The sequence below is a fragment of the Seriola aureovittata genome, chromosome 14 (assembly GCF_021018895.1).
Source record: "Seriola aureovittata isolate HTS-2021-v1 ecotype China chromosome 14, ASM2101889v1, whole genome shotgun sequence".
Lineage (NCBI taxonomy): Eukaryota > Metazoa > Chordata > Actinopteri > Carangiformes > Carangidae > Seriola > Seriola aureovittata.
In genome coordinates, this window is record NC_079377.1 from 6240302 (window position 1) to 6254522 (window position 14221).

The 14221-nt window shown below is 42.2% G+C and overlaps 1 protein-coding gene across 2 annotated transcripts; it reads right to left on the reverse strand.

Annotated features, from left to right (window-relative positions):
- Positions 1-1639: 1639 nt before the first annotated feature.
- Positions 1640-13838, reverse strand: stpg4 (sperm-tail PG-rich repeat containing 4). Of its 2 annotated transcripts, none has more exons than XM_056394805.1 (7): positions 13784-13838; positions 13564-13620; positions 12634-12888; positions 11786-11850; positions 11418-11463; positions 5493-5597; positions 1640-3991 (listed from the first exon to the last, which is right to left on the reverse strand). In XM_056394805.1, the coding sequence occupies exons 1-7, from the start codon at positions 13811-13813 to the stop codon at positions 3887-3889; spliced, it is 663 nt and encodes a 220-aa protein (XP_056250780.1). In that variant the 5' UTR covers positions 13814-13838; the 3' UTR covers positions 1640-3886. The 2 variants fall into 2 exon arrangements, with proteins under 2 accessions (XP_056250780.1, XP_056250779.1); XM_056394804.1 differs by having other exon boundaries at positions 1640-3994.
- Between the last annotated feature and the right edge of the window lie 383 nt (positions 13839-14221).

Below are 14221 nucleotides of genomic sequence, written 5' to 3' on the forward strand. Positions count from 1 at the left end.
GCTCTGATGCTCATTTATGAGGCTGAAATGATCAGGCGCAGAGTCCAGTAACACCGCAGTAAACAGCAGCTTGGCAGCCTCTGTGTTCTCTTCCATCAGTCACTTCAGCTCACCTGATCACCCTCCAGCTCTCTTGGTCCAGGTCCACACACGCCGCGGCGGTGCCAGCACCATTACCCACTTAAACAATGACCCCCCTTTGTTCGCTAACAGTCGCCTATTGGAGCTGATTAAACTTTTAAATGTCATTTAATAGAAGCGTAATGTTGCTCCAATGTGTCTGTCAGCAGCCTGAGGGAGGGGAGGGGGGGTAAAAAGATACCTGGTCACCCTCCATGCATGTCACACTGCCCGCTAAATTCCTCAGCTGGCTAGTCATCACCCTTAGTGTGGGATGTGGTGATGAGAGGGAATGTGACCTAGACTTAAAGGAGACACAAGGGAGCAGTACCTCTGAACCTGCCACCTCTTTGTCTGACCATCTTGCCGCTGGCAGGAGTTTCTCAAGGTGCTCGTGTTGTACAGCCGAGGAGGAAAGGGAGACGAAGCCCGGCCGGTTCTGTGATACAGGGAGGCCATTTTAGTTCAGCACAATGTCAATGAGCGGCGAACAAAGGCTGCTCTGTTTGAGGGTTTGTTTGTTTGGCGACCTTTAGCTGGGACTCAGCAACTGATAATGGCATTTGTCCCGCACCAGTATTGGATTATGGGTATTTTTAAGTAACCTCACATTCTTAGGAAATTCCAGCGGCCTGCCTTCGTCATCATTCTGGAGCAGTGTCACATTTTCTCAGCATGTTGTCCCGACTTAGCTGTTAATTTGATGTCCTTGACTCTGGCCCAGCTGTACCACTGAGTAGCAGGGTCACCTCCTGCAGGAAGCTGCCAAAAACACAGATTTATCCCAGACCCTCGCTGATGTGCTACGCTGATGTGCTTCCTGAGTGTTCTCATTAAGCCGTTCCCGGAACCTGAAGTTGATGTTTGGGCTCCGTGTATGACCTGCCCCGACACCAGATGCTCTTATGATCTTTGAATGCTACAATTCCACTGTGCCGGCGCAACTCAAATCTTAAATCACCCTCTCGCCACCTCTCACAGGAAACAGTAGCACAGATGCAAAGATTTGTGCAGTGCATGCTTGTATAGCTTTTACTGTGGTGCATGTGTTACCACATGTAATGATCAGTTTCTCTGAAGTGTTGATGCAAGTTCCCCTTTCATCTTTTAGTAGAGGGCTTATTTATATATAAAAAATGTACATAGTTATCTGATTATTTTGAATGTTTTTAACAATTCAAAAAATTAAGTGATGATCCAGTCGTGAGAGCCTTTATGAAATGTGTGTTTGCAGTCTTGTGCATCACTTTGAAAGAGCGTCTTTAAAAAAGGATCACAAGTGCATGCTTGCATTTGCATTCATGGCATTGTGTGGCTGCTTACGTATTCTTTGAAGAAACGTGCGTCTACGAGGGGGGCGCTTGATTGACAGCGAAAGAGCGGGTGCCCGGCCATGCCTGTGGTCGAGGCAGGCTGTGGGAGATGGAGGGTGTTAAGTCGTCAGTATGAGGCATATGTCAGAGATCAGTGCTGGACTATGGAGATCACTGAGATGAGAAGGGAGGAAGGGCGCCGGGGGTTGAGAGGGACAGAGATTACTGGGGGCTTGGTGCCTTGACCACAGGCAGAATAGCTGCTCATCGCACACAAACATGCACACACACACACACACATACACATCTCTCTCATTGCATCTTTCTCATCTATCTCAGTGGATACACATGCCCAGCTCTCCAGAGGCTGCGTGCAAAGCCCCGTGTTAATAAGATTGTCTTCCTCTCTGGGTGTAAGTGTGTGCTCCTTTGTCTCCACCATTATGACAGGGGGAATAAGAGCCCGGCTCTTGAACCTCTTCAAGCTCTTAAGTGTCGGCTACTGAAGGAAAACAGAGTGGTGGAGATTAAAGTCGGCCGAGTAGATGTGCCACTTCACTGATTTCATTATGTCTATACAGGGGTCAACACAATGCCTCTTTATGTACAATATCTCATAACCTCCCAAATCCCCTTAGGTCCTCTGCGATCACTAACAAATAGTTCTTGAAATAAGCCTCTGCTTTTATGTTTGTGTTCACCCTGCTGACGTTCCCTTGAACATTATGTAAGAACAGTCCCTATCAGCTCAGGGTCAGTCAGCTGACCCTGAGTGTTAACCCACCAATGGAAGTGGTTTGAGATGTTGGATATGAACAACTCTTCACCAGATCTAGGATGCAGCTAACCCATCTGTGACCTCAGGAATCCAGGATTCTGTCACATGGCAATCCCAAATCAAACCTTGTGGAAAGATCAAAAATACATTTTTAACCTGTTATCCAGCAGCAGGTTGCAACCTCATCTTCTCACAGATGTTTACAGTCTGCCAGGAATGATAAAATATTGTTCTTGGGGAAAACCATTGTTTAGTATTTCCACAGACAGCGCCAGGCTTTCCAGTTACATCACCACGAACATGGCTTCAGTTGTCTCTTCTTCACTGTACAAGCCATGCACCATGTCCTCCCATAGGGCAGCAGATGTAAAGGAGCATTAAATGTTGAATTGTTGTTATTGGTGTTTGTTTTTTTACCACTTGGGAGCAGGGTCATAAGCTGTAAACACATTTTATCATGTTTCTAAGTTATATGGCAAGCGTGTAAGCAAATTTGTAGATTGATAAACACACAAAAATTAGTCCAGATCCTCCATCAAAGTCATGACTAATTCTCTATGAATGAAGCCGCTATATTACTGTTTGTTAACGGGACTGTGCTGTGTAATTAGTTGCTATGGGTGATTATTCATGCACTAAAATAAAGCTCAATCCAGTGGGCTTTAATTACTGTTGTACATCTTTTCTTCCTTGGATCCGATAGCTGAATCTGGGTGGGCAGTGTATGGATGAATATAACTCTGCACTCCCTCAACAACTGTCCAACTGGCCGTGGCACAAAATTCTGCTGCTCTTAGGCTTTGAGTGTCGAACATTTCATGAATATGAATCAGTGCTGACAAAGTGTGTACATGCTCAGCAAAACCCTTCTCTGAATAAGTAGCAGATAAAGAAGCATTGTCCCGGATCATACAAACAACAAATCTGCAGTGTGTTTTTATGTGTTTTTTTATTTTTGCACCTTTTCCCCGCCGTGTTGTAATCTACACCTCCATAATCAACACATTATGCTCCACGCTCAGGTGATTCCTATCACCCCTGTTCTCCGTGTCCCGACATTATTGCCCATGTTTGTTTGGTTCGTCGAGAGAAAGAGTGACTATGCAGAGTAGGTAGCGATAAGAATAGCTGTTTTATTGTGTGCCACTGCTTTGGCCCCTAATACTGAATGTGTTATCTGAGGGTGCAGCATGCCACACTAAGCTATGTGCATGTGACGCATGGCTGAGCAGCATTCCTCCTCCTGAGTGCATCGCAGGGCAGAGATAGTAGGAAGGCGAAGCAGCCTGACTGCCAACAGAGAAGGAGAGAGGAGCGAGAGCAGGCGAGAGGAGAAATGAAGGGAGAGAGCAATACCGGGAACATGTAGTTAAGTGGAATGAAGTACCCTTTGTTGCAGATAAGATCATTCTGCTTCCCTGGCTGGCGTCACAAAAGGGATTTGAGCACAACGAATGTAGCTGATTATGTCGTTGGCAGCCCACAAAATCCCTCACTGACATGCGGATAAACACTGGCCCAAGTAATGAGGGATGGGAGGTTTTCTTTCTTTCGTGCAGTCAAGATTTTACTATTATTTTAATCAATAAGGCAGGATCACATGTGATCCGCCAGTAGGTCGACAGGACGAGGAGATGATAAAAGGATCAGGGCATTGTCGGAAATAAAGTCATCACTAGGGAATGTTGCGGAAAAAGAGGCTAAATGAGGGGTCCACGACCTCTGTGTTCAGACGGTCACCCAACTTCCAGCATGGTTCGTAGGCCCCTGGTCCCGGGGTCTTCTGGGGAATACAAAGGCAACACAATGACAAGTATTTACAGAGTGGTCTGAAGTGCTGAGGCCGTTGTTTATCTACAGCATGATTATGTATTTTCCTTTCTTGTGTTCTGCAGGAGGTATGTTTTATTTGTTTGTTTGTGCATCCTGCAATGTATAGTTGCTTCAGAAAGTAATCAGACCCTTCACTAAAATTGACATTTTTTGCCCATCAGTCTACACTCAATAATTCACAATGACAAACTGAAAACATATCTTTTTAAACATTGTAAAACTGTAATCTCTCATTTACAACATGTAGAGGCTCCTTTGGTTCGGCTTTGCACACCTGGATTTGGGCAGTTTATTCCAGTCTTCCTGACAGATCCTCTCAAGCTCCGTCAGATTGGATTGGAAGTGTCTGTGAACTGTCTCGGCTGGATGCTTCAGGTCATTGTTGTACTGAAAGGTGAACCATTGTATTTGGTTGCATTCATCCTTCCATAGACTGAGAAGCATCCCTATAGCATGATGCCTCCACCACCCTGCTTCAACATAGGGATGGTATTAGCCAGGTGATGATCAGTGCCTGGTGTTTGCCAGACAAAGTGTTTGAAGTTCTGCCCGTACAGTTCAATTTTTTGTCTCATCAGACCAAAGAAACTTTTTCCTCATGTTCTCCGAGTCTTTTAAATGTTGTTTGGTAAACTCAGGCTGTCATACGATCTGCCTTTTCCACAAAGTGGCTTCCGTCTAGCGCTCTAGCCGCTCTACCATAAAGGCCTGATTGATGAAGGGCTGCTGAGGTGATCGTCCTTCCAGCAGATTCTCGCATCTCTGCAGAGAACTTCTGAAGCTCTGTTGGAGAGACCGTTGGGTTCAGTTTGGCTGGTGCTTCCTCCATTTCCACTGTGTTACTGGGAACACCCAGAGCTTTAGAAATGTTTTAATGCAGAAGTCTAGAGAGAGTTCCTGGCTTAGTTTTTGTCTCGTTATGTAGTGCATATAACATGCACCCACCTTATATAGACTGGTGTGTTCCTTTCTATTGCCAATCAATTCAGTTTGCTATCGGTGGACTCCAATCACACATCTCAAGTACAATTCAAGCAAAGCATAAGTTGCAGAAAAGGGTCTGATTACTTGTTAGACTTCAGTCTTCAGTCTAAAACAGACTGAATACTTTCTGAAGCCGCTTTAATGGTCTGATTTCCCATTTCACTTAAGAGAATGATCCAAATCATAAATAATTGTGTTAAAATTTAACACATTTCCATCAATCTTATGGAAATCAACCATCACCATAATAAGATAATTACATTAATGTGTATATTACACTTTTACTTGCTCATCAGTGAGCAATTGACAATGTCATAATACAGCCATACAAAACTGTAAAAAGTGTAAGTAATCCCAGTCTAGTCTTACTGTAATGACACTACTAATCATGTAGTGTAGTACATGTTCACAGATGGCCTGTGTGCAGCTGTAGAATAGATGTACATGTGAAGCACTGGACTCACCGGGTGCACATAGTGGAGCCGGGGCAAAGTGGATTTGAAGCAGGAAGTGATGCCTTTCTCAGCTCTGGTGTGTGGGTTGTACTGACATGGAGCAGGTCCCTCCTTCTGAGGTGGTCAGAGAAAGGAGGAATTACTGAGTTAGAGATTGATTGATTGATTGATTGATTGATTGATTGATTGATTGATTGATTTTAGTTAGCCTCAATATGCTGTCAAGCATGGCTAGCATATAACCATTACCATGTAATGAGAGTTTTGTCCCATATGTTTTCTTGATTGAAAATGAAAAATTCATGTTAATTAATATTAATAATGTACCTTGGTATTCTCGAAGAGCTTCACTGTGAAACGCGGAAGTGCTTTTAGTGGCACGCAAAAAGGCTTTAACCAGAAAAGGACATACTGACCATAATGAATGGACTGACCTGGTGTACGATATACTTTAGATGCTTTAGAGATAATTACATTTAAACTAAGAACTCAGATTGATATCTTTGATTAAAATTGGTAATATTGGTTTAACCGTGTGTACATTTAAATGGTTTTAATTTGTGCAGAGTTAATATGGGTTGACATATTATTTTTGTTTTGTGTATTACTTTTTGCAACCTGTTTATCCAGCTGAACACAAATAGTTTGTTTTTTCTCCCTTTGGATTTTTTCTCCAACATTATTTTTGTTGAAAATGTCAATTTGCAGTAGCTAGTAGCAAGAAGCTTGGTCACTGGACAGAGGCTCAGTAAGCCAGGGGGTATAAACCATCTGGATTGTATGCATAACTTTAGCTAAAAATATACCTCAAGTTCAGTACATTCATTTCGCAATAACAAACAATCGAGGATGCACACACAGCATTTGGGTTGAACAGACATTTCCATAATGTCACAACAGCTGCAGATATTTTCATTATTTAGAAATAAAGCAGCTGGTAATGTCGAATGAGCCAATACACATAGTTCGCTCCACATTTCCACTCAACTGACAGTAGGGGTTAATCTTAAAAGCAAAACGTTTGCATATAAAAACTGCTATGCTGTTTGCAGCTGCACAAGTTAAGAGCACTCATACACTCATTCTCATTATATTCAAAATACACCAAACACTGGATATATGCCAGGTGTGTTATATTAATGCAATAACTCATATTAGAAATGACTGCAGTGTAAACACCTTTCAAACTGTGTCAATACAGGATTTTATATTGATCACCCATACAGGATCATGAGAATAGACCGAATAGACTCATGACGCCTGTTTATAAGTTTCTGGAAAATTATAAGCATAACGTGACACATTTTCCATCCAAAGCCGTCAGTCTGTTCCTCTATCAGCTGTCACAGATTCCCAAACTGAAACTCTAAACGCATGTCAATCACAGAGCCTCAGCAATAATCATTACACAGTCTTAAACACACAGGAACAGCATGAGCTGTCTAACCCTTAAAACTGGTGTTTAATCCTGCAGCTTCAGTGTAAAACCATCCACAGAACTTCAAGAAATCCATGGCTCCAACCAGATCACTGGAGCTAACAGCTAATTCTGCTCTCCTACCTAACAGGCAGGTTTCCTTCTTGAGATAATGGACATTTTCCAGTCAGATTTGTGGCTCAGAAACAACTCTTTATGTTGATCTGCCCCATGCCTTTGCTTGTATCTCCCTGATCACTCGAAATCCCATCTATGCTGCAGGCCAAGGCTAGCATGTAATCATTAGCACCTAATCATCTGCATGTACGATAGCATATTGATCTTTTAAACGATGTCCCAGAACACTGCACTTTATTGTAATTGAGCATTTTATTCAAAATTAGTTTGTAATTTGTTTTTTAAATTTGATATTTTATTGTCTTGTATCTGTATTTCCAATTGTTTTATAATTATGTCCTGTGCAAAACTGCCTGAGCCCTGGGAATAAATAAAGTCCAAACTGCACTGAACTAATCACACATATGGTTTCTTACCTTTGTTCAGGTCAGAAACCTGAGGAGGATCTGTTTTCTTTGTTGTATTTTTGTCACCTGAACATAAACCTGAAGTACATTGGTGTTTTTCCTTCTCATTCTCAATATTATCTTTATTGAAAATGGATCTTAGCAGTAGGTTAGCAGCCTGTTTGTTGGACAGAGGCTCAGCTAGTTCAAACCACTGCATTCCAGTCCTTGTCCTTTACCAACTCTTAGTTGCCATTATAGAGAAGGTGAAGGTATGTCCCGCCGTGTGGCATGTTGGGACAGGGGCTGCAATTTATGAGGAATGCGCTCTGCTTACCTGTGCCGGCTAGGGTGGTTGCATACCTTTCGTTTTGTTTGGCTAAAAAGTTGTTTAAATTGTTCAAATCTGATGTTGAAGGGCGAAGAGAAATTAAATCACAATGCCAAGTAATGGTATTTGGAAAAACTAATAATGATAAATAATATAGATCCATTTGGTTTAGCAGCCTAAGACTGGATTACAGAACCTAATGTGCTGCCTCCACTCACATTGTAAATGATCTCATGTTTGGTCTGAGTGCATACACTGCGTGAGTTCAAAAGTTATAAATCCCTAGGAGCTCAGAGACTGGGCACAAGATCTGTTAATACCCAAGCCAGCAAACTGCAAGAGCAGTCATACTACTATTTGGTTATGTATGTAAATAGTTGAAGACATGATTTTACACGTTAGTCCTACGGTCAACTTCATATTCCCTGTAGAGATGATATAACCCAGCCTCATGATGCAGACCTCATGTAACCACACATACAGTCGTTATCTTTGGTTATCTGAGGATCTAGAAAAACAAATTCTTTGATGTGTTTTTTGTTAGCAGAGCACCAGGTTGTTTTTTTTTTCTCAGCTTCCTTTTTTTTTAAAAAAAAACATTATATTCACTGAAATCCAGAAACAATCCAGCTGGATTGTAGGTATGAAACACTTCAACTTCAGTATGTCACAGACTAAGTCTTATTATTAGCATTTATTCACACTTATAGTTTTTTACATTTGGTCAGACATTTATTGTTGTTTTATTTTTGTCCACAACACTTCAAACATATTTTTGCCCCACTTCTTATTTCAGCTAGCATTAGCTTGTAGCAAGTAGTTTATTGAGAGGTTCAGTAATGATGGTGAGTTAAAACAAGGCTCTGTAATTAATTGCAAACAATTGTACACTCGTGACAGTCATTTATTGGCTGTTCACTGTCATGGTCACACACAGAAAGAGCTAGATAGGACAGGGTCCTGTTCCCTCTGAAGAGAACATGGACTTTAATTTCTATGCCACCTGAACTGAAATGCTGTTGCTCTTCAGAATCCAAACCAAACTATCTTACAGAGTAAACCCTACAGCTCTGTTAGACTGCTGGTGTGAACTTGCCCTGATGGCAGCTTTACAGTAGATTTGCCAACTGCACATCATGAACTCTAACCTTTTTAGTGCCAAATGAGACATTCATTCTCACACCCTTGAACCAGTGCTCATGAAAACTCTATTGTTATACCATGCTGATACTCCAGTCATCTGACGGATGCATCAGTATACACCAGACCTATTTTAGGGTCTCATACCAATATTTTTAAGACCTATGACATATCGTTTGACTCATGACTTTATGGTCGTTGCCAGTAGATCTGTTGATTAGATATGTTAGCTAGTCTCTGTCAAAAGTCAGTCGCTCTCTCTCTCTCTCTCTCTCTCTCTCTCTTTCTCCTTGCCTTTCACTTCTCCTTTTCTCTTACCCACTAACACACATACTGGTCATCACCAGCGGCGTGCCATGCAGAAATAGCATCACCCACCCTCCTCCTCAGACATAAAACTGTCTCCCTGTCCCTGAACACAGGACTAGCCTGTCATTTTCAGCCGCTCTCTGATTCTGACAGAGGAAGACAGGAAGGTGTCTTTTCCTCTGCTCTACTCCTTGGAGGAACGGCAGCTACCATTGCGTGCCATTTGAACCCAGTTGCCAGTTCACTTGATCCTCTGGAACTGGCCCCCATGCGCCCGGCTGATGCTCCCAGAGGCGCTAATGCAGGTGTATTTCACAGGAGCCAGTGGACAGCAGTGAAACTCTTTTATGGATGTGTGTAAGTGTGTTTGAGCCAAAGCACCTGGCCTACTTTCCTACAGTGGCACAGCACGTTAGAAATGTGGCACATGCTGTGAGTGTCTGTGAAACTTTTAAACTTTGACCTGTTTTTGATTGGTGCATCCAAGACCTTGCTATACAGTATTTCTTAAATAAACTGGAAACCTTGATTTCTCTCTCTCTCTCTCTTTCTCTAAAATAACATCAGGTGAAATTAAAAAGAGATATTCTTAAGTCCATTCAGTGGGTTTTTTTCCCCCCAAGCAAACAAAAAGGCGTTACAGCCACACCAGCGGCTTTGTGAGGCTGTACCTAGGCACAGTGGAGTCTGCTAATGCTAATGTCAGCATGCTAACATGTTCACAATGACAATGCTAACATGCCGATGATTACCAGTTATAATGTTTACCACGCTCTCCATTTTATTTTACTGTGTTAGCATGCTAACATTTGGAAATTTGCACTGAACACAAGGTACTGGACAAATTCAAATTTTGAGCTGATGGTGGTATATACATTAATACAGATCATCCTGAGTGGGCTGTAAATGTCTGCATGAAATGGTATGACAATCCAAAATAAATAAAACCACTAAACAAAAGACTATGCTATCTGTGCTATCGGTATCACATTTCATGGGAATCCATCAAATAGTTGTCAAGATATGTGACTGAAAAATAAAAATGTCAACGTCTTGATCAAAGATCAAGACATCACCATAGTCACAAATGGTTACAATTCATCCCTTGGGAACCATGAATGTCTTTATGTATGAATGTATGAATTGTCATCGCAATCTCTAATAGTTGTGGACATGTTTCTGTCTGGACCAACCGATCCATTCATAGAGTGTCGATACAGCATGGCAAATAAAAACTACCAGAGAGCAGGTGTTTCAATCAGCAGGTTCTCATGCAGTAGTTATAGCCTGAATCACATTTGTGCAAAAGCAATAGAGAATATTATATCTATTCATATGAAAATGTATGGGATTATGATTTTAATTCAAACAGGCTTGAATCTCAAGGGAGGATTTGTTCCTTCCGAGCAGCACGTGCAGCTGATATTGCAAAAAAGCACAACATGTAAATCTAGGACACACAGTGGCCCCAGGATGGAGAAATTAAGTTAAATCATAAAAAAGTGAATATATATGTCGTTTTTGTTGTGTTCCCAAACATCACTGGAGGTTTCTTTTCAAATGTGTGGAAATCAATTTCATTTTATTCTGGGTTGCGAGTCCACGCAGAGAGAATCTGAAATTCCTGTCTCCTAGACCTAGAGTTCCCAGTTAAAACCATTAAGACACCTCAACTTTGATCCACTGTCAGGTCAGCTGTCTGTATGATCTGTGCTTTCAGTTAACTTCACTGCAGGATTTGTGTCGCTGCTTAACCTTTGACAATAAACTTGTCTCAGAGTCTCTATGACACCACTAACAGCAGAAAACTGCTCCCATCTCTGCAGTAATAACACCCTCGGGATTTCTTAGCGCCTTTCCTTCTCTGTCAACACTCAGCACCTGCCAGCATGGCTCAAATATCCATCAGCTACCAGCATGGACACGCGGGTTAGCCAGCAACACTCTGCAATATGAACCAAAGCTGAGTGGTGCGCCAGTACAGCGCCATAACAGGCCCTCGAATGGGTCAAATGGTACAATCAGCCTGTGGAATCAGTTTTCTTTGACCCTTGTGTTTGTCATAACTAGCTCGTGTACAGCACATACCAGATACACATTAGCTCAGAGCTTGTAATCAAAACCTATTGAAAGTGTATTGTAATGAAGCCTTTTTGCGGGCGGTGGAAGGACTGAATGGTCCTAATAACAAGTCTTAGTGACCAGATACTTACAGGCGGAAAGCTGATCCGTTGCACAGTCGACCGAAAGATCACATGCCTGCAAGGAGAGGAGAGAAGAGAGAAGGGGTGGGGGGATGGCTGTTAAAAAAAAAAAGAAAAAAAAAGAAAGAAAAAGAAAAGAAGAAGAGGAGAGGAGAACAGTGAGGGAAGAAAAGAATAAGGCTTGCACATGATCAGAGGTAGAGAACATGAGAGAGCAGGTTGGTGGTTGCTCCTTCATCTTTGAGATGCGAGGAAGATGAGAGGGGGAAGGAGAAGTTGAATGAGGAGGAAGGACTCAGCGATCAAGGCATGATTCATGGGTTGTCTGCTCTGCTGTGATCTGAGAGTTAAAGAGAGGCTGTCTGTCGAGAGCTTACTTGCAGGGAATCTTCTCCACTGGTTTCGGTGTCACATTGTAGTCGCACGGTGAAGTGTTTATATGCTGGCACAGGGAATAAAGATAAAGAGGTGTTTATGTATGACAGTGTCACCAAGGGTTTGTATTTTTCTGTTTCCAATACATCTCAATACAGTCTTTCAGTTAGTCTGCTGCAGGGACATTTTGAAGAGCACCTCATTTTAAGCATAATACTGTGATGATATTTAGATGCCGCAGCCAAAAACAGTATTAATACAGAGTAATTAATAAATACTGCTTAAGTGAGTTACACCCTTATACAGTGACCATGAGAGCTCAAAGCACTGCAACTTAAGAAAACACATTCAGAAAAAAACACAAAAAAGTTTAGAAAACATCTTCACCGATTTGTGCACACGTGCTGCAAATATTCACAACACAAGCAAATAATATGTATAACCTGGCTGGGATGCACTTGTTGTTCAATGCTTTTAATATCAAAAGTCACAAAGCATTGAACAACAAGTGCGCCCAAGCCAGGTTCACCACTTTTCTCTGTCCCCTGGAGACACGTCTTTTGTCCTCTGTGCTGAATTTGCTTGTGTTTTGTCTATTTGCATGTGTTTTTTTAAGTTTCAGCGTGTTGAGCTCTCAGGGCCACCATACCCTTAGGCTAAGAAATACTAGAATCAAGGTGGTGTAGAGGCCTGTGATGCAGCAACAGTTCCTGCTCCAAACCATCAGCATGGATGTTTATCACATCGTGCGTGTGCCTGGGATATAAAAACAAACTACGACCTACTCATAAAAAACATTTCTCCATATAAAGGAAGGTGGATTAGTGTATTTCCCAAAATGTTGTCCCACCTTGTCTCTGATGCCGAGGGTGACAATGTCAGGCCGTGGACAGTTTTTGAAAGAGTAAGACGCCTGGTGCATCAGGACCTCCTGTGTCGAGTCAGTGTAGTCATACGCCCCTGGTAACAGCAGGTCCCCGTTACGTACGCCCAGAGTCTGGGCTTTTCTGCCCACACCTTTAAACCCATAAGTCTTCCTCACAGGGTTCAGATCAGCTTCCTCAATGAAGTCTCGAATATGATAGAGGCCAGGGACGGGTGTGTCCTGAAATAAGATCAGAGGCGGTTTATTGAACTGTTAGCATGTTGTAGGAATCGCTGGATCACTGTCTGAGTGAGCCTGATGCAGATCAGACAAGTGGAACACTGGCTTAGCCTGAATTTTTATACTTAACCTTCAACCTTTAAGCTTATATATATTACATAATAAGTGTACTACACTGTTAATAGATGCTAGACACATCAAGCTGTTGGCCTGCTGTTTCCTGTATGGAATACATTACTAGAAAGGAGAGGGCAGCTGATTAACAATGGAGCCTGAGAGCTGGGATCACATTAAGATAAACTGATAATTAATTAGGTCTATGTGTTATTACGATGAATGCACTGTGAGGCACTCAGAGAGAGGACTCACTGTAGTCTAAGTGTTTGGATTTATTTCTGGCAGACAGCAGACTTTGGAAAGAAGAGATGGGAGAGTGCTGTGCAATAAAAGCCAGTAATTGAAAACTATACACAATACAAGAACAATGATGTGTTTATGAGGCTCTGCTCTATTTATATTACGTTTAACTTGCAGCGATACTATAGTTACATGTGAGTTTCTCAGCCAATTCAAATTGACAAACCAGTGACAAGTCTTTGGGCCTGCTCAGAACCTAATGTAGTAACCTCTGCTCTGATGACAGGCCATGAAACCAAACTGCAGTGTGACACCTACTTTCAGCGTTCCCAGCCACCAGCTCCCCCGACCACACAGGTCCACTTTGTCTTCACTCTGCAGATAAGAACAGGATACAAGCCACAAAACAGACAGTTTCAGTTATGATGACATTGCTATGACAACAACGTGTTGATGCATCTCCCACATGTGTCATTCTGTGCTTTACCATTCAACCACACAGACTTATGAGGGCTTTAAAGACACAGTAGATCCTTACCTTTTCTGTTCTATTACCAGACCGGGACATGTCAGCGACTTTGGAGACGGCTTTGTTTTTCCATGTGGCTGTATCCTGCACTGTACCCATTGTCGTTCACTATCTGCTTGACTGGGGATCCGGTGACACCTGACCACCATTAAAACTGTGACTGTTACTATAGCAGCGACTCCACTATTGATCAATTTTTCAACAAGCTGGCCTGGTGGAGGGCTAAATTTGGACTCACCTACCAGTTTGACTGAGAGTAAGAGACAATGGCAAGCCAGCACCAAGGTATATACTGTACATGCTGCAGTTACTAAGTCCTCATTATCTACCACCATGTGATATTTGGAGGGAGACTGTGATAGTGTTTAGAATATACAGATCAAAAGTTGGCATGAAGGTTGCAAACAGCAATCCAGGACAAGACAAAACAGGAAAACGTGTCATTCC

Bases quoted from the DNA above. Each gene is read 5' to 3' on its own strand.
- stpg4 (XM_056394804.1), bottom strand. From the start codon at position 13,813: ATGTCCCGGTCTGGTAATAGAACAGAAAAG. The intron at 11,464-11,785 runs GTAAGCTCTCGA...CTCTCCTTGCAG, and splicing joins GTGGAGAAGATTCCCTGCAA to GCATGTGATCTTTCGGTCGA. The intron at 5,598-11,417 runs GTAAGTATCTGG...TGACCACCTCAG, and splicing joins AACGGATCAGCTTTCCGCCT to AAGGAGGGACCTGCTCCATG.